We start from the raw sequence: 19907 nt of genomic DNA, 5'->3' as shown, positions 1-19907 counted from the left end.
TAAACTCAGGGCAACTTGTTCCTGTGGCAACAATGGATATTAACACGTAAATCAAACACGCTGTTTGGTAATGATGGAAGTCAGTCTGCTTAGATAGATCATAAAGGACGGCGATGATGGGCATTATTAGGCCTTTTCCCACTGGCGGTACTAAAGACTGTTTTAGGTACTTTTCCCCGGGACTAGTACTTTTCTTCGTTTTTGCAACTGAGGAACAATAGTTCCTCAAAACCGTTTTAGGGGACAATTCTAGCTCCTGCTTTAGCTCCTAGGTACTTTTGAGGCATATAGGGACTGTGGCAGACTGTGGGAGGTGCTGCAGCCTGTGATTGATCAAAAACCTATGGCACACAAATTGCTTTGAGGATCTCAAGAAGTCTGCAGCCACCATTTGTGAACTAACTTTTAGCTGCTAGCCTGCTACTCAGAGGATTGCACTAATTTTACAATTCCCTTAACAGAAATAACATATCAAAGTCTCCAAAGAGGATCACCCATTTCACATGTGTGTATGTGTGTGTGTGACTTCATCGGGAGACACTGAGTTTTAATCACATATGTACTGTTTGACTATACAAAAAAAAAAGTGATTTCTGAATTACTACATCAAATTTTTCTTGGGATGATGAATATAAATAATCAGATGTTTATTGAGAGTGGGTAATTATACTTATTGTACACTAAACCATCATGAAATCTAGTTTACATGAGGGAAGTTGTGTGCCTGTTACTCTGTGATTAACTTGCATCAAGATGTGTTTTTTAAGTCAATGTGTATTTCAGTACAGTAATTTATATTGAGTCATAAAAGCCTTTATTGTAAAAGATTGTGTTGATAAATACTCAGATCCCGGCGTCCTCCATCGGTGTTGTTGATTTTGTTGTTGTTGTTGCTGCTATTGAATCACGCATGCAAATAACATCACAAGAAAAATGGTCGATACTAGATGACATCACTACGAGGGTTACTTCTGTGAGTCGGAATGCAAAAGAGGAAAAGTCTCCACAGTTGTTCCGTTACTCATAAGAGTTCTCATCTAGAAAGTTATTAAGGGAAAAGTACTGGGACTGTAGGGTGGAAAGGGCCTATAATTATACGCCCACCAGTTTGTCACTTGAATGAGTATTCCCTACAATATTAATATATAATATCTTATTATTGTATTGTACAAATACAGACTAGCATGGCTTGACATTAACTTTTTGGCCACTGTGGCTAGTGGTATTCCAAAGTCACTAGCCACTCTGCATTTTTATTAGCCAAAATCCCCCGCCCCATAAAAAGTGATAAAAGTAACTAGAGACTATAACTGCATGCATTTGTTTGGACTTTGTTTTTAAATCAAAAATAATATGAGTGAAGCAGGACACAGGCTGAATGATTAAGTCATCTCTTAGAATTTCTGAAGGCAATCATGACCAGTTAGAACAGGAGGAAAACTTTGTCAATAATTGTTCCATTTGTCCATTGAAGTCCAAATTTTAGCCACCTTTTACCCCCTTTATCCATTCTAAACTGTAATTGCTTTCATGAAAGTTTACAATTGTTATTCCATTTTTTAACAGTAACATTTGCCATATTAAGGCCATAAGCACAGGTCAGACCATGGATGGCTCCTCATTACTGTGGTTAGGCTAATGTAGATAGTCTTTCTAAAAAATAAACTACAGTATTTATGAAAAACAAATAACCTAAACACGTTTAGAAACCTCTAGCTACAACTTTCAGAGTTAATAATTCCATGGAGTACAAAAGGAGATGTTGTGTAGATGTTAGGTACCAGTTAGTGTTACTGCAGTAAAAACATTTTGGTTTGTATGATGATGTGTATTTTTAAAATCTTGTAAATGATGTTTATGCATGGCACAATGTTTATAATGTCAGGTGTCTAGTGGTTTCAAGTAAAAGATTCTCAGTAGAATTGGTCTCCGCCGGCTGCCGCAATATCGAGTGAAGCCAGACCGAATCACGCAAGTTTCGATCTGCTCTGTCCCAGAGCTCTGGCTTTATCTCTGAAGCACGATAATGTGTGCTGCAGCAGTATGCGTGAAAGCACGCTTCATTCACCCCGCGGAGATGCTCATGACGTCAGATATAAAAAGCATACAGGTGCATCTCAATAAATTAGAATGTTGTGGAAAAGTTCATTTATTTCAGTAATTCAACTCAAATTGTGAAACTCGTGTATTAAATAAATTCAATGCACACAGACTGAAGTAGTTTAAGTCTTTGGTTCTTTTAATTGTGATGATTTTGGCTCACATTTAACAAAAACCCACCAATTCACTGAGGATCAAACTTTCATCAAACTGAGGAAACAAACTTCATAGCCCAAACACAAAATAAATCACCTTCCAGCCCCCACACTTAAAGAGACCTTACAAATAAAGCAATGAGACTCAATGTAACTCAATTTGAAAACTGGTCTTGTCACATTTGGTTTGATTGCTTTGGTCTGAACCGAAGTTTGATTCCACCAACCTGCACCTGCCACCGCAGTCTCTCTTCACATCATACTTTTGTGTCAGAATGAGCATGTAAAATATAACAGAAACCCAAGGTAAAACCCATAAACCCATTTTTTTTTTTTTTTTAATATATATGGCATTACTATACTAACCTTCCTGTAGCATTTCAGGAACATCAGCTTGAAAGCGAGGACCAACACGAATTTCCCCCTTGTCTGCCAATAATGTCTTCTGTGTGGGGTCGTACACCAGTGAGTAAAAAAATGTGTCCTAAGAGAGAAAGCAGCATCCCAGATTATTAAACATAAAATCAACTTAGATGCAAAATAGCTTTAAAAAATAGATCATATGTACCTCTTTCTCCAGGTAGGAGAGCACAACTTCAGTCTCATTCAGTAGGGCCACACTGCACTTCCCCCTATTTCCAACACCCCAGAGAAAAAAGAATAAATTATCAGAAAAACCACAGCTCAGTCCACAGCTCACAGAAACATGTTATGTACTATATACAGCTGTCTCCACAAGGCCTCTAAATCCATAGCACAGTAAACAGGGGGAGGAAAGGGGTGACACTAGGTGAAAGATTACAGAAGTGTGTGGGTGTATGATGGTGACATGAGCGAAGATGAAAAGGTGAGAAAAGAACATGGGTGAGAGGCCAATCATTGAGGAAATTAGATGGGGGGCAGCTGGAGAAAGGGCAGAAAAAGGAAATATACAGTATATGAGACAGGTTCAGAGAACTGTAAAGATGTCTTTATATTTTTCGGACTTGAGTTAAACAAATGCAGGTATCTCCACACCTTGTGGACCCACTAATTAGTTCAAATAATTCCAGGCGCATCCTGCGCATTCAAAGATGCACGTTTAGAAAAATCGTGCTGAGTGCGTTCAGCTGATGATGTGATTTTTGATACACGTCCTGTTCACGGACGCTCGTCGTTCGTGTCTGACCGAAGTATCCTTTGGGCTTTAAGCTACTGTTTTTTTTTTTGTTTTGTTTTAAGTAGTTGGCTATATGTTACAACAAAAATTTGCCAATAATTTTGAATGCATTTAAATAGGCTAATTATCAGATGATTATAGACCCCGTTTACACCAGGTATTAAGATGCATCTTGGGTGATCCGATCATGTGGTCAGGTGAGACACATCACTGTTTACACCTGGTATTACCATGCGTCTCCTGTGACCACTTGTGTTCAGATTTCGAGGAGATAGTATGCGGTGTTTCACTGCTATTTGTATGCATTGGAATGGGTGAGCGTTTACACCACGAACCCAATATGTTTACATGTGTTTTCGACCACTTCATAATGTGGTTGAAGTGGACAAATCTAAAAACATTTTGGACCCTGTTTACACCTGCCTTTAGCGCCGTCCTGTTTCTAAGGGAACGGCCAAAACGCATCTTAATACCACGTGTAAATGGGGCCTTAGAAGAGTGTGTTTGATTATTGCCTGTTTTCTTTGCTGCAAACTGTGTGTGCAGTAAAAAGTGATAAAATACAGCGATGTAGCATGACAAATTACAACTTGCTGAAAAAAGTAGCTTGTTACTGGAAAAATACTCTATTTTAAAAACCGCTGATCTACTGTCACGCTTCTGAAAAATTAAGTATGAAGTTTTTCAGTAGCAAAGCTGTTTTTAGTTAGTTATTCCTCAACACTGCGTAACAGACACTTGTGAGAATGAGGTCTGTTTCATTTGAGCAACTTAAATTTAGCTGGTGCATATGAACCACAAATTTAGATTCACTATTATTCACGTTGAATTTAAGCTGTTACTTGAATTAATCATTCATTGGGTGACAGAACTAAAAAAAACAGAATTAAACTCAACCTTGTCATGTGTCCAGTTCTACAAAAAAATACATTATGCCCTGTAAAGGCCAGCTACCCTGTTGCAATGACTGCTCAATATTTATGGATCACAGAAGCCAAAAAGAAACAAAAAAAAACAAAGAGAGAAGAAAGGGAGTGACATTTCCTTTATTTAGAGGGTGATATCAATCTCAGCAAGCACAGCAGGGCTCAACAAACCTCGGCACCACAACTAATGTTGCTCATAGGAGGCTTCCCTTTGATTAGAGCTACTTCCACCAGCTCCCGGCTGCTAATTCATTTATCACCTGATTTACAGTGGGTGCTACAAAAGCCCGGGGTGCCTACGGGCAGCTAAAGAATGGATGCAGAGCTGTGACTCACATACTAAAGAGAGAACTTGAAAATTGTCGTGCTACATGGGGGCTGTTATCTTATCTCAACTGCCCTGAAATTTTGAACTAAGAATTAAAAAGCATGTTTTGTTTAAACAGATATCTAAAAGTATTTTAACGTGAGTGTGTTACCTGATGTGTGTGGCGGGAAGTGATTCGTACTGACGTGAAAGGAAAAGCTCTCTGTGGCGGAGCTGATGCTTCTGTTTTTCTGAGAACTCTGGCTCTGAGGGGCATTCCTTCTCTTCTTCCAGGTCCTCTGCGCACATACGGAGAATTTGAAACGGGTTAAAAGGCATGGATACACATGTACACAAGATACATGACTCAACATATATAAAACACAAAGTGTCACTGTTTGCATTGTCACTTGACAAGTACCCACATAATAAAGGAGACCGATTAAGTCAGATGAAAAATGTTTGGCATACACAAAGCAAGCAGTCATGATGACAGCCTTCTAATTGTCACTGGGCTGTTATAGTGCAAACCACTAATTCACTGAAGTTGAGTCTTTGGTGGGCAATCATGAAAAAACAATTCGGTTGCACCAGACACCTCTGACATCAACAGAGGTCTACTGCAGATACAAGTAACATTATTTAACACAGCAAAAAGGCACCAGAGTACATTTGTTACTCGCTTTTCCACTATCGCGCCAGTGCGAGCCAGGGCTATCAACTGGTCAGCTTGGGCTAATTGTCTAGGACCTAGAGTCGCGAGACCAAAATAGATCTGCATTCCCACCATCGGGTCAATAGCCCTGTAGCGCTGCCCTAAAATCCGCCCTTAATATGCTGCCCATGTGCCAACATCACACACCCCACCCATTTCACAAGCAAGAGGAAAATTTAAGCTGAAATATCAGACTCAGGAGACTAGCCAGCCCTCGAAATGAACACGGATTTGTACTGTGTCTGCAATTTATTATTTTTTTCTGAACCTGTACCATTGTGCACTGGAAACACAACTTGGCAAGTTCGGCGACAATATATGTAATCACGTCTTCGTTCGGCAGATGCCGCCGACCTGACGATGCCCATTTTCATCAGCCCAGATATTCAGAAGAGCCCTGATTTCGTCTACAGACCAGGACTGACGATTCTCCATTCCCGGGCTGTTGAGGTAAGCTGGTAGCTAGATATGCAAAATTGGGAAATTAGTATCTTGGTGCTGTAACCTCTGACCTGACTCAGCAAAACTCCGCCTTTGTCATTGCCCCCGCCTACATCCCCAGTTGGCCTTTTTTGGCCCACAGGTAATCAGTGGGCCAGGGCAATTGCCCCTCGAGGAAGCCCAGAGGAGGCATGATGAAGCCCCGGAAGTGACAGTGGGAACGCAACTGGCCCTGTCACGCACTAGCACGCCCTTATTTGGCCCGATAGTGGAAATGGGGCTATTTACGGGGCATATTTAAGCTACATCAGCTATTGTACAATGGCTTCTGTATGTGGTTCATCCAATTACATTTCAGAATCAGAAATGTCTGTTTTCTAACAGTAAATAAATTATTTTGGCATGTTAAACTGCACTGAATATAGTGTTAGAGTAGAGAATCTAGCGTTGATAACTAGATTGCTTTAGCTCTTATATATGTTTTTACTGCCAAACCTACAGTCCCAAAATGAAACTGGAGCACAGAATTATTCAGGACTTTTTTGCTTAATGTACTGGAAACGACAGAATTTAGTTACATGCAAGAATGTGATAAATGTTTATTACCACATTCAGTGCTTCTACTTATAAAGACAAGTGATGGTCTCAGACAGCAAACCCACAGATGTATCCTACTTATCCTCTTCTTATAGTCTTTGACTAAATGAGTCAACATCTGAAAAGGGCTGAGTAAAGCAGAACTGCATTGATAAGACTGATCTATTGGCCAGGCCAATAAATTGTCTGATATTTAGCCATTCTGTGAGGCCAATAACTGTTGACAGATGCATTAGCCCTCTTGTGTCAGTCCCAAAATCTACCAACAGCTTAGTCAATGAATAATTTACTTTTTGATTTCAAATATTTATTTGTGAAATTTAAATAATATTGCATATAATTGTTAGTTAAATTTCAATGTACAAATTTATATGTGACATTTCACTCTCTAGTTAACTGTATCAGCCACTGAAGTATCTCATAAACATAAACTACCGGTCAAAAGTTTTGAAACACTCATTCTTTAAAAAAGAAAATAAATTCACATTTTAGAATAATAGTAAAGTCATCAAAACTACTGAATAACATAAATGGAACTATGGGAATTATGTTGTGACTAAACAAAATCCAAAATAATTCAAAACTGTGTTATATTTTAGCATCTTCAAAGTAGTCACCCTTTGCCTAGAATTTGCAGACATGTACTCTTGACATTTTCTCAACCAACTTCTTGAGGTATCAACCTGGGATGCTTTTTAAACAGTACTGAAGGAGTTCCCATCTATATGCTGGGCACTTATTGGCTGCTTTTCTTTATTATTTGGTCCAAGTCATCAATTTCAAAAACTTTTTTTTTTTTAATTAAATTTTAGTTTTATAATGAAATAAATTAATATGGTGGCCCAATTATAATTTTGTCTACAAAACTAAATTCAAACATTTAAGCATATGCCTTCAGATAAAAAGATTTTTAAGATCATGAGAAACATTTCAGTCAAGTGTTTCAAAACTTTTGACCGGTAGTGTATATGCTAAATATTGTGAACGGTTCATCAAGACAAATTTGATGAGAGCCCTGCCCCCCTGAAAAACAGAAATTAGGAAGCCCTGTTGCCCAATTATGGTTGTCTGGTACTCGTAACTGTGCAGAGTTTACAGCTCCCTTGCTGACTTACACAAGCAACACAACACAGACCCCAAACACAGATGCAGACGCATATACATGAGCAATTTCAACTGAATTATCATTCTCATGCTAATGACCACTCATACATGGCACGTCACAGACTGTCCTTGATGTCCTTGACAATACATCAATACATTCTCATTGCCCTGGAAAAAAGCAACACACACCATCAAGCATGTTCACTCACTTGCATGTTTGTCAGCCAGCTGGATGAGGCTCTGTGATATGTCCCTTCTCCTGTAGAAACAGACCACCTTTGCCTCGACATTGCCGCTTGCCGTCTAAATGAAGCGACAAACAGGGTCACCTTGAGAAAACTTCAAGCTTAAATGTACTCCACGGTCCCTGGAGACACTAAACCTAACACCTCCGTTAATCAATACTGAAAAAGAAGAAGCTTGAACCAGAGTTGCAGTCTACTGTGCTTAATCAGCAGTGCAGAGCTGATTTTATCAACACCTGCTGTGTCTGCACTCCTCTGAGGAGTAATCAAAAAAAATAACAGCAACCCAGTTTAAAAGAGGCATGTAAGGCAATATATGCTCAACAAACCTTGTGGCCAAGGCTAGAGTAGAATACTTTGTCTGACAAGCAAATCTTCTCTTTTGACTAATATGTCAAAATATATGCCACAAAGATATGCAGTGGAGTATTTGTTTTGACATGCACTTCAGTTGACAACAAAGGCTGAGAGTGACAAGATAAGATGACTTTGAATAATGCATTGAGGGTTAGCCTAAAACAGTGCTGCTTAAAATATCAGAACAGGGCCAAGTGAGGCCAAAAAATCTGAATCAATAATACAAGAGTCACTTGGAAATGTTGTGTTTAAGCTAGTGGTCGACCAATATATTGCAGAGGCCGATAAATCAGACAATATTCCAATTTTTTTTTTTTATTATCGCATCGGCTGATACATTTTCGTGTTTGGCTGATTAGTTTCCGATGCAGATAGGGCGCTGAGAATCGCCTGCTTGCTGGTGAAGGGGCCGTCTTAAGACATGTAAACGACCAATTACAGTTCATTTTGTTGTTAGATGCTATTGTGTTACTACAATAATAGATCGGCATAAGACTTGCCACAGTATCATAATTTTCACATCGGTGCGGTGTTCAGATTCAAACCGACTAACACTGGTATTACCACCGGTTGGACGCTAGGTGGTACTACTGGGTAATTTTCGTTCAGCAATAGCCTAGACAATAACGCAAGGCAGCTTGATTTCAAACTTAGAACTTTATTTTTTATTTATTTTAACTAAAATTTCAAATGAAATTGAAATTGAAAACTGAAGTGCAATTAAAATGTGTGTTGTTCAACAGTTGTGAAGGGCAACATCTCTTTGGCAACGAACCAGTTTCATCTGTGCATTCTCTCCATCATGGGCTACTGGTTGGGTATTTCATTGTCTGGGCAAATATATCGCTTATTGTGGGTTGTTGCGGATTTAATGTTGGTGTTTTATTACCTTTCATCCCAGAACCCAGTTTAGCTACTTCGGAAGAGTTATAACATTGAATGTTTGAATAAATTTGTTTTGTTCCCTCCTAGGGCTGGGCAATACGCAAGAATATTTTCACAAAATTTTTATAAAAAAATAAAATAAAAATAAAAATAAATTATATATATATCACAATATCCAATTACATCGTCAACCCTCCAGCTGAGGGATCGGTGAATATTATTGCTTTAGTGATTTTGCATTGAAAATTTAATTCATTTATTTAAAAAACAAAAAACTTAAACCAAAGACATTTTTAAATTCAAACTGCACTTCAAATGAAACGAAAAAGCAATTAAAATTAAAAAGTGGTAAAAAAAAAACAAAAAAAAAACATATATAACCACCTTTCCATTTACCGTCAGGCAAGTACGCATCTATGACAAAGGTGGAAAATTACTAATACTTATTAAAATCTAAAAACAATTCTAAATGTAAACATAATAATTATAATGATGATAATAATCACTGAAATATAAATCATGGTTCGAGGTGAACGTGTTTTTGTATTATTTTCTGATTTAATCACAGATGTATAGGCTGTACATAATGTGGCCCTGCAGAGTTGTGCTCACATCAAACTGCCCAGTGGAAATAAATCGAACTGAACTCAAAGCACCTCCTGAGCTGAGATGTCGGAGGTAATTTACAGCATTCTCATAGATGATACTATTCTTGCAAAACATTTTCAGAAGACTGAAACAAAGAAAGAGTGAGAAACTTTTACATATGTGTGATCCACGAGAGAGCACGCCTCCGAACAAACAGCACATCAGACATGCGCATAGACGTCTTTTCTGTCATCTGTTCTTAAAAATATAATAGTGTGTTTCTTCAAGCGCGCGTCTGTGTGTCTAACAGCATTTCTTGTACCATTCCGAATCTGAGACGTCTTACAGTTTCCCATCATGCACAATATATACTATATATGCTACCTGTAATTAAATGTCTTCTATCAGTACACATACTCTGCTGCTGGTGTAATCTTATACGTTGGTAAAGAACATCTGGCTTTCAATGCATTATTTAGGTTAATTTATCATGGATCACAAACTCTTCATTAGGCAACTATTCTTTAATTAAGGTTATTCTATTCGTTAGGTTATTGTATTGATACTGGAAGTTCCATTCATAATGTTTCCACCAGTATAAATTTCACACCGGTGTTGTCCCTTGTACAGAATTAAACCGGTAACACCGTGGCAACCCTAACCGGCATACAACAATGTCTCATTTAAACTGTCCTGCGTATCAAATTAGACACGCAGAAGCTCTTGTTTAAAGTGCTCACGTGTTTCATTCTCTCTCTCTCTCTCCTCAACAGTTCCATGTAACTTTTAACTGTCTTGTCTAATAATATATATAAGGCAAATATCAATAAAACTTCTATATACCATCTGCAAATATGTGGGCATCTCGTTTAAACAGATTTAATTCACAAAACTTGAGCAAATCCAGCATTTCTTTCAGCAGAGCACTCATCCATCTTCCTCTGAAGCACATATTCTATCCGTCTGGATCAAAACTCTGTTCCTTTGACTCATGAATGTTGCGTGACAATCAGTCTATGAAACTCAAAGCAGGCGATCTGGGCCATGTAACCTGAAAGCTGTCAGGAGATTGCTGCATGCTGGATCCGCACGAGCATGAGAGAGCAACATAAAAGTAAAAGCGCTTATATAAGTGTGCTATAAGTAAGCTAAGTTTCATCTTCACTCTATACTGTGTGGGCAATTAGTTTAATTTGTTCTTTTGTGAGAAAATGCAATTGCTAATGCGCAAATGGCGCCCGTGGTTGCTGCTGTTATTAAGGATGTGCAAACCTATCAGTTTCCATAATAGCAGTTTTCATACTAGTCAGTGTTAAGAATAATAATGCATAATTAGGCTCTGTTATATTCATGTGACCACAATCAGATGCCCTTTAGAGGGATATACGGACACTAAGCACAGCACTCCAACATGGTGATCAACGGATTTTCAAAAATGTATAGGCTAAATAAAGGCAGGCGTACACGGTGCGAGCTCCCGACCGATTTTTTCCAGTCAGGAGAGATCACGTAGAAATTGTTGGTGCTCGTGTGGTCGCCGCTTGCATCATGTGAGAGGAATTACGAGCGAAACCATGCAGCTTGCGAGCAGCTTACGACCTCCCGATAATTTTTAAAACTGTCTAAAAAACTTGGCCGCTGTCGGCTTGAATTTGTGAGGTGTGTGCGGTTAAACGAGCCGATTTGGCGATCTACCTGAAGTTGACCAATCAGTAGAAGGTGTTACAACTCACACGATCAATGAAAACTGAGTGTTCATGAAGCTTTTACACATGTGGAGAAAATGATTGTTAAAACTGTGTTTTTCCCATATTAGCCTACATCTAAAGCGGAATAATACAGATAGCCTACTCCACTAAAATAACTCCGAATTCTGCACTAAATGTCATGTTTGCGCTTAGATTAAATCCAAGTATAACTGTCAGAAACGGTGCGCGAATTTTGCCCACTTTTTAATCTTGTTCATTTTATGCACTTTATTATCATGCAGTACTGGCAGCAGCAACACACTGTCGTTATGATTGATGTATGCAGTCATGAAATCACACAGACTCCCTTCGAAATCTGAATCTGTCAAATGTCAGACAGCATTTGTAATAATTATCTATCTATCTATCTATCTATATATATATATATATATATATATATATATATATATATATATATATATATATATATATATATATATATATATATGTGTGTGTGTGTGCTTTTGTTTTTTTGTTTTTTAAATCGGCAGATGATTTTTCAGATAATGCAGCCCCTGGCCATGCCAGTCTTCTTTTATTTTCTAAATCGCAAGGTACAAGGAATGAAAGCAATGTCCTCCTCTGGCTTTATGTCTTATAAATGTTCAATAGTGCAAAAATTTGTGTGATTGCTTCGGAATATGCCAGGTCGTTAAGTCGTGTACCACTGCATCTGCACGATTATCAGATAAACTGACTTGTGTCGTGTGCTGGGGCTCACGACCTCCCGAGTGTCAGAACTCGCACCGTGTACACCCAGCTTAACTGTGACGAGGACTGTGGCCACGCCCTCCTCCTCGTCACAATAACTATAACATATTATTGCACAAAACTATCAAAGTAAGAAAAAAAGGCTCGAATACAGAGTGGCACAAAACTGCTTAAGTGCATCATGAACACAGAATGACGTGCTTCAATGTAACCGGAGTGCTACAGGGCATTCCTCGCTGTGCATTCAAAAGCACAGAACTGCAAGTTAATATTGCGGGTATACATCTAGTTCACGACATCAAGCTGTTTAAACCTTTTTTACCGCAACTATTTATTAAAGCAGTGTCTGATAGAATCAGCAAAAGACTGGAAGTGCGCAAATACTGGAATATTACTCACAGCGAGGATTTAACGTCCAACAGTAATCGTCTTGAAATTTATTGTTTGATTCAATGCTTTGATTGCTGTAACAGCAGCGGTGCATAAATTGACTGAACTTAAAGAATTAAAGAGACACACTTCTTGCAGAGGGTTTTACCATGCCGACTTATTCACTGTTAAGCACAGCAAGTTATCATTAAGCAAAAACACTCTCTAAGAAGTTGCGTCTTTCAATTAATTTGACAATGGTGTCTCCCATTAAAACCGCCACCACTAAAAATATTAATGTTAGTAGTCCACCCCACTAATCGACTAGTCAGTTCTTAGACGACTTTTCGATTAGTCGACCACTGTAGCACATCCCTAGCTGTTATTTCCTTCTTAAAATATTAAAACTTCTTTGTGCAAACAAATTACCATAATTGGATAACTAAACAGAAACCAGAAGAAACTGTTTCTATCTATCATTTTAAACACACAAAGTTTGTGAAATTTTTATTAAATGTTGTGATAAAAGTTCACTGTTGTTTTTTTTTTTTTTAGCAATTTTATGTAAATGTCATTTAAGCTACATCAGCTATTGTACAATGGCTTCTGAATGTGGCTCATCCAATTACATTTCAGAATCAGAAATGTCTGTTTTCTAACAGTAAATAAATTATTTTGGCACATGTTAAACTGCACTGAATATAGTGTTAAATAGAGAATCTGGATTGCTAGATTGCTTTAGCTCTTAAATATGTTTTTACTGCCAAAGCTACAGTCCCAAAATGAAAATTAAAACCCATATCGGTCGACCAAAAGTTTAAGCTAAACTATTTTTTGCATGTCTAAACAGCATCTTCACCGAATTTCAGTCATAAATGTCCATAACATGGAAATCGAACAGAAAAAAAAACGAAACAAAAAAAAACACAAAAAGTGTTGAATTCACTTCGAATCAGAAAACACTTCTGAAAGGGAGTCCTGGATGCAGACTTATTGCTTTCTGTATAACTAGTGTTTCTAACACAGATACAGTTCCTTAAAACAGCTGTTGGAAATGGTGACAATGCAACAGAGTGAATGGAAAAAGCGCACAGAAATGCACATAATTTGGCTCTAGGCAAGCTGCCTGAGCTCTCTGTGGCGATGGCATGACAATATTGTATTCACACCCTGTCAGAATACCCTGTGACCACCAACCCGCATTTCTCCCTCCCAGGCCCAAGGGCACTGTACCTTATTCAGTTCCTCTATCCTCCTGATCATATAGGGGTTGCTAGAAGAATTCTCAAAGAAGACATAATCTGCAGCAGAAGATAAAGTATACTTCATGATTTTGTTATCAATATGAAAACCACACATAGCAATTGGGGTAAGAATCAAAACACCATTGAAACTCTCAGGGGTGAATATTACATCAAAAACAGGGAATCAGTGCATCTTGTCCTGTATGCTCACTAGGATGAGCCTTAAAACCACATTCGTATATGTACTCCATTTACAATATAAACAATCCAACATAACTAAACTCACAGTAAGTTGAATGAGTAATAAACTGCTTTTTATGATCAAACAGCTCGGTTTAAACGAAACTGGCAGTATGTTGATCATGGCCATATGAGTCACATTCCGATACATTGCATCTGCATCACGAGCACAAAAGAAAGGGGTCAGATTATAACTGTGTGAAAGTGTTTAATGTAACAATTTCTCACACAGACCTTACATTCAAATGTCAATGAAGAGACACCTCGCATATTTCACTGAATTAATCCACGACGCCACGTAACAATGTCAAATACCACGCCATTGACTAGCCGGCTAATTGCATAAACAAACGATGAGATTGTTTAATGTTAAAGATATGGTGACCAAGGGACAAAATACACTTCAACATAGTTCATTTTCGGCGAATAGCGGTAAGGAAAGTCAATAGGGTTGCTCTGTGGAGAGCGGAGTAAGGGGTGGCTGCAAAATGCTAGCTCGCTTTGCTACCTTGCATGCCGAATGAGGACCCGTAACTCAGGGATACGTGCCAGAAAGGAGACAAACGATCACAAAGAAAAACATCGTTGTCAATAATCGGCATGGTCGGCTCGTGAGCATAACTCACTTTTATCATATAGGGTCAAAGTCTGGAGAAACGTCTTGTATATGCGTGTTGCTTAGTATTTTACATACAGTGGTGATTATTTGTTTATGATGTGGCTAGCTAGCAACACAGCATGCTTGCTAAAATGCTAGTGCGGCTATGATAGTTTAAGAGGCCTGACCCACATCAGAACCCAAAATATTCTCCTCCACGTTATCGCTATCTTTTTGCAAGGACACTGCACGTGTTCAGAGTTCATAAGTGAGCGGCTGATGGCAGGAATTCCGCATGAAATGAGCCCGTGCCTCCCAGACGGATTTTGCGGTGCTGCCCGTGTTTTGACTTGCGTTAATTCAGAAATATAGACGGACATACCTCCGACCCGGTACATGTTGGCCGCCATTTCTGCCCTCCCGGAGTGTTAAAAAACCAAACCATACACTAAAACAAAAAACAAAATAAGTACGTGAATCAAAGAGACAACTACGTCCTGTGACTAATTAAAATGCAATCTAGAGTAAAATCTGGTATATGGGGGGGTGAAACTCAGTAAGAATAGGAGTTTTGTTTTTGCAGCCCCCTTACGAGATTCACAGTACAATACAGTAACTCACTCACGCGCGAGAAAAGGCTCGAGAGTAGCAGCTTCCTGATCAGAGGAGGAGAGAGAAAAGAGGAGGAGGGAGGAGGGTGAATGAAATCTACAGCATGCACCCTCAACTTGTCACTCATCATGACTTTTACACTGCTGATAAAATGAAACTTGGTTAATATACATTTCTATTTTCATTTTTGATCTTTTTTTATTGGTACTTATTTAAAGTAATCTGAATATCAATGCAATGTAAAGCTTTTTTTTTTTTTTTTTACCATTTACTTTCAAAGCTTGAAAGCATTGGTGATACTGTGCAAAAGTTTCAGGCAGTTGTGAAAAATTGTTGTATAGTGAGGATGTTAAAAAAAACAAAAAAAAAAAACAATGCTATGTATATTTTTTTATTTATCAGTTCACTTCATACAAGTGGAGTAAACATATATATATAAAAAACTAAATTAGGGGCCTGGATAGCTCAGCGAGTAAAGATGCTGACTACCACCCTTTGAGTCGGGAGTTCGAATCCAGGGTGTGCTGAGTGACTCCAGCCAGGTCTCCCAAGCAACCAAACTGGCCCAGTTGCTAGGGAGGGTAGAGTCACATGGGGTAACCTCCTCATGGTCACTATAATGTGGTTCTTGCTCTCAGTGGGGCACATGGTGAGTTGTGCGTGGATGCTGTGGAGAATACCATGAAGCCTCCACATGTGCTATGTCTCAGCAGTAATGTGCTCAAGAAGCCACCTGATAAGATGTGCAGATTGATGGTCTCAGACACTGAGGCAACTGAGATTAGTCCTCCGCCACCCGGATTGAGGCAAGTCACTACGCCACCACAAGGACTTAGAGCACATTGGGAATTGGGCATTCCAGATCGGGGAGAAAAAGGGAGAGAGAGAAAAAAACTAAATTAATATTTGGTGTGACCCCTTTATGCATTTAAAAAAGCACTAATTCTCCTAGGTACACTTGTGCACATTTTTTCCAAGGTTGTTGGCAGACAGGTTGTTCCAAGCATCTTGGAGAACTTGCCACAGTTCTATGTATTTAGTCTCAATTGCTTCTGACTCGATGACAGGGACGTTTCTGAGCATATGGTGGCCCTTGGTGGCAAAGGGGAAAAAGGCAGACACACTCAGGATAAAAGGCCCCCTGCATGAGGGTTATAGGGATATCATGTAGGTATTGGGACAATAGTTATAGGGCAAAATTTGTCAACTTTTGAAAATAATTTTGGGATAGCAGGTTGCTTTTTTGAGTAACAAATTAAGATAATGTTTATTCAAAACAGGAGCGGATCTACCGAGGTGGCATGGGGTGGCAAATGCAACCCTAAGAAAAAGCATTGCCTCCCCAGCATAAGCATGTATCAAATATAAATTTAAGTATATTATCATTGATTTTGACATTGTGTAGGGGTTTATTCATGTCAAACTGACTAAACTCTCACCGAACACACAAATGACTACAGACCCAGCAGTCACAACATTAACTGTTTGTTGCGGCTGTTATCAGTGTCGTTTAGTGTCAGCAGTTTTGCTGCAGCTTGAGCTCTTTTCTGTGTCCCCTTTGTGATGGCCTTTGCGAACGTATTGTTTGTATGTATGTAGTGTTTGTGTGTTGTCTTTTTCTCTTTCTCTCCCTCTCTCTTAATCACTCTCAGGTGTGGGGTAACCAGGTGAGCTGATTGTTAATGGGGCGCACCAGTGCGCAGTGTGTTTCCTCCCTATGTAAACTGAGTGTTTCATGGTTGGGTTGTGTGATGGGAGACAGTTGTTCATGTCATCTTGTTCAAGGGAGCTCAGGTACATGTCTAATTTTTTTCCGGGTTCCCACTGCTGGAGCAGAGAGTTTGTGTTTGTTGCTGTCTGAATTTTGGAGTTTGCTGTTTTGTCATATACAGAACTGTAAATTAATGTGTCTGTGTTTCTGCTACTCTCGTCTTCCCTCTCACATCTTATATTGCAATTTATTTTTAAACACCCATCCACTGATGTACAGATGCAATCTTTATTAAAATAAAAGTTCTTTTTGGGCGAATTGGAATCCAAAACCTCTAAAAACTAAAGGCAAAAAGTTACCACTAGATCAATCAGTCATGTTCTTAATCAAAGTGCTGATCTATGTATTCATCTACTTACAAAATCCCAAGACTGATAGTTGCAGATGTAGAAATTAAATTACCATATTATGTGAAATATTTATTTGGGTGCTTGAATCGGTCGTTAAGAACGACTGATTATCAAAACAGGTAATGTAAAAGAATCTCTTACTGTACATAGGATAATTAATATTCATGAGTTTTGCAGCACTGCTCCCCACAGTACAATTTTCTGAACGGTTTATTTGAATTAAGACCTAATTTTATGTTAATCTTCACTTTCAAATGGATTATTCCAGCTGTTACAAAGCTGATAAGCCTTCAGGACTTTATTAGCAGAATAACATGGGATATGCATGCATTTTCCATCCATGGGCACACTTAATAAAGGTAGTGAAGATTAGTCCAGATTGCCGGTTATATATGTGAAGCTTAAGAACATTTAGAATTTGTTGATGTGTTTAATAGACAATGTCTTGGCGCTCTGGAGATATAAATTTTATTTTATTATGCAAAAAATGTTTTCATGTTGGCAAATCGGTAGCAAAATGGTTACTATGTGGTTCCTGTGGAAATTCAGTTGTATTGCAAATTCATGGATATTTATAATTTGATAGTGGCTCCAATTAATGAACTAGTACTTGTTGCAATGAAGCTTGGTACCTTAATCCATAAGAACTACGCATGGGCACTTGCTTTGGTGTTGCCACCCCTTATAGTCTGCATGCCACCCCATAAAAAAAAAACAAAATCTAGATCCACCCGATTCAAAATAACTACTTCAGAAAAGGATGAACCATTTTCTGCATTTTATAACACCAAGTGTTCTTTAATCTCTATTGTGATTGGATCAGTCTATGTAAGCCCAGTTTGAATTTTTTTTTTTTTTTATAACAAATCTTTTCGCCACACTCTAGAATAACAATGTGTTTTAGGGGGGATTTTACCCCAAAATAATATCCTTTTACTTATTGGACTTTTTTTTTTATTAATCAAGTAAGTATTTTGGCTCAAAATAAATGATTATTTTTGAGGGATTTTCATTAGCTACATAAATTGGCAACATTTTGAAAGTGATTAAATATCACATTACCTCAAAATCAAACTTTAGACACTGCAAGCAATATGTACAGTAACAGGTGTTAAGGAAAGTACTGTGGTAGTTTTTGTTGCTATTAAGTGTGATGTGAAATTATGAAAATTAAATTTTAACCTGTCATGTCTGTAAAATAGGTCCATAAAACAAGATGTATTCCAGTGTGAAAATCTTTACAGAGAAATGTGTATAAATTTAACATTCATTCTGCATTCTTCAATAAGTGTTAAATTCCCCTAAAATAATTCACACCAAAATTAGTTTTCAGCAATCGTTGCTAATTGAAATTAACAGATTTTACTTAGTTATCTTTTGAACTTTACTTAATTTGGCTCTATTTACTGACACAGGATATTACTGTACTCGTAATAATGAACAAACTCAATACTTTTGAGTGTCAAATCTATTGTTTAGTAAATTCCAAAGTAAAATTTATTTTTGCTCAATTTACTTCATTAAAATGAAAGCAAAGCAATTTCACTTTGAAAAATACACTTAGATTTTTGAGAAACGCAAGTGTACTTAATCCATTTGTGTTTCGACAAATATTTTTCTATTTTGCATTACTGAAACTGGGTGGGGGATTTCTATAACTGTAAAAAATGTCAGTAATTTAACAAAGAATGTAAAAATGCTAAAGTAAAAAACTGGTTAACAGGTAATAACCTTGAAAGTGTACTCAGTAACTTTTTGCTTGTGTCATCTCAGACTTGCAGTGTCACCTAGTGGTGTGGATGCAGCATCAAAATCAATAGTTTTGTCACCGATGCTGTAGCAAAGACGCTGGGGCAGTAATGTTAAGATCCATATGCAGTTTAATAAAAAGTATAAACAGTACAACAAAGTAGCAAATCAAAGGGTAAACAAAAAGCAGGCAAGGGTTTGGTACACAGGAAGACAGTCCAAGAAAGGCAAACCAAGTAAATCCGAGAGACAGAGGGGTAATCCAGTAAACAGGCAATAGGTCCAAAAACACACAAGCAGGCTGGGAAATACGATGAACAGGCAGGAGTCAAAACACAGGGAAAGAGTAATGGTAAATAACGCTCAGAATTGCAGACTAGGCAGAACAAGACTTCACACTGAATGCGTGTAAACAGGGAACTTAAATAGACAGAGATAATGTGAAACAGGTGAGTGAGAAATCAGTCTGAGTGGAGGGTTATGGGAAATGTAGTTCATGAAGGAATGGTTAGTACTCTGGAGATGTCTACCTCTGGCGGCGTTCAGGAGAGATAGCAGGCGCTGCCGGTGTAACAGAGCCCCCACCCCCGCAAGCGGCTCCTGACGTGAGGAGGTTGTCTGCGTTGGGGTCTACCATGACCTCTGGTAGCGGGACGATTAGGGAATTCGTGGTGGAATTCAGAGATGAGCAGGGTCCAGTATGTCCTCCGAGTTCGTCCAGGAATGCTCTTCAGGACCGTAGCCCTCCCATTCAACCAAGTATTGGAGAGTACGACCCTGGCGTCGAGAGTCCAGGAGCTTGTGTACCTGAAAGGCCTCCTCTCCATTAAGAGGAATGGAAGGGGTCTCTGGGGGTCTTGAGAGCCCTCCTCTCTCGGAGGCGCCACGGGTTTGAGCAAGGAAACATGAAAGTTGGGGGAAACACTGTAATTAGCA

General features: G+C 38.5%; 1 protein-coding gene across 4 annotated transcripts in view; it reads right to left on the bottom strand.

Moving 5' to 3' along the window:
- Window positions 1-15186, bottom strand: part of LOC127423419 (metastasis-associated protein MTA3-like) — a 48869-nt gene extending 33683 nt beyond the window's left edge. For 3 of the 4 annotated variants that reach the window (XM_051667697.1, XM_051667699.1, XM_051667700.1), the window contains exons 1-6: window positions 14872-15108; window positions 13641-13708; window positions 7714-7807; window positions 4820-4946; window positions 2824-2887; window positions 2622-2739 (exon numbers count right to left, since the gene is read on the bottom strand). In XM_051667697.1, coding sequence (XP_051523657.1) covers window positions 2622-2739; window positions 2824-2887; window positions 4820-4946; window positions 7714-7807; window positions 13641-13708; window positions 14872-14899 — 499 coding nt within the window. In that variant the 5' untranslated portion in view covers window positions 14900-15108. The other variant, XM_051667696.1, reaches the window with a different exon arrangement.
- Window positions 15187-19907: the final 4721 nt, after the last annotated feature.

This window comes from Myxocyprinus asiaticus, chromosome 32 (genome assembly GCF_019703515.2).
Source record: "Myxocyprinus asiaticus isolate MX2 ecotype Aquarium Trade chromosome 32, UBuf_Myxa_2, whole genome shotgun sequence".
NCBI lineage: Eukaryota > Metazoa > Chordata > Actinopteri > Cypriniformes > Catostomidae > Myxocyprinus > Myxocyprinus asiaticus.
This window is presented reverse-complemented; position numbering and strand designations above follow the sequence as displayed.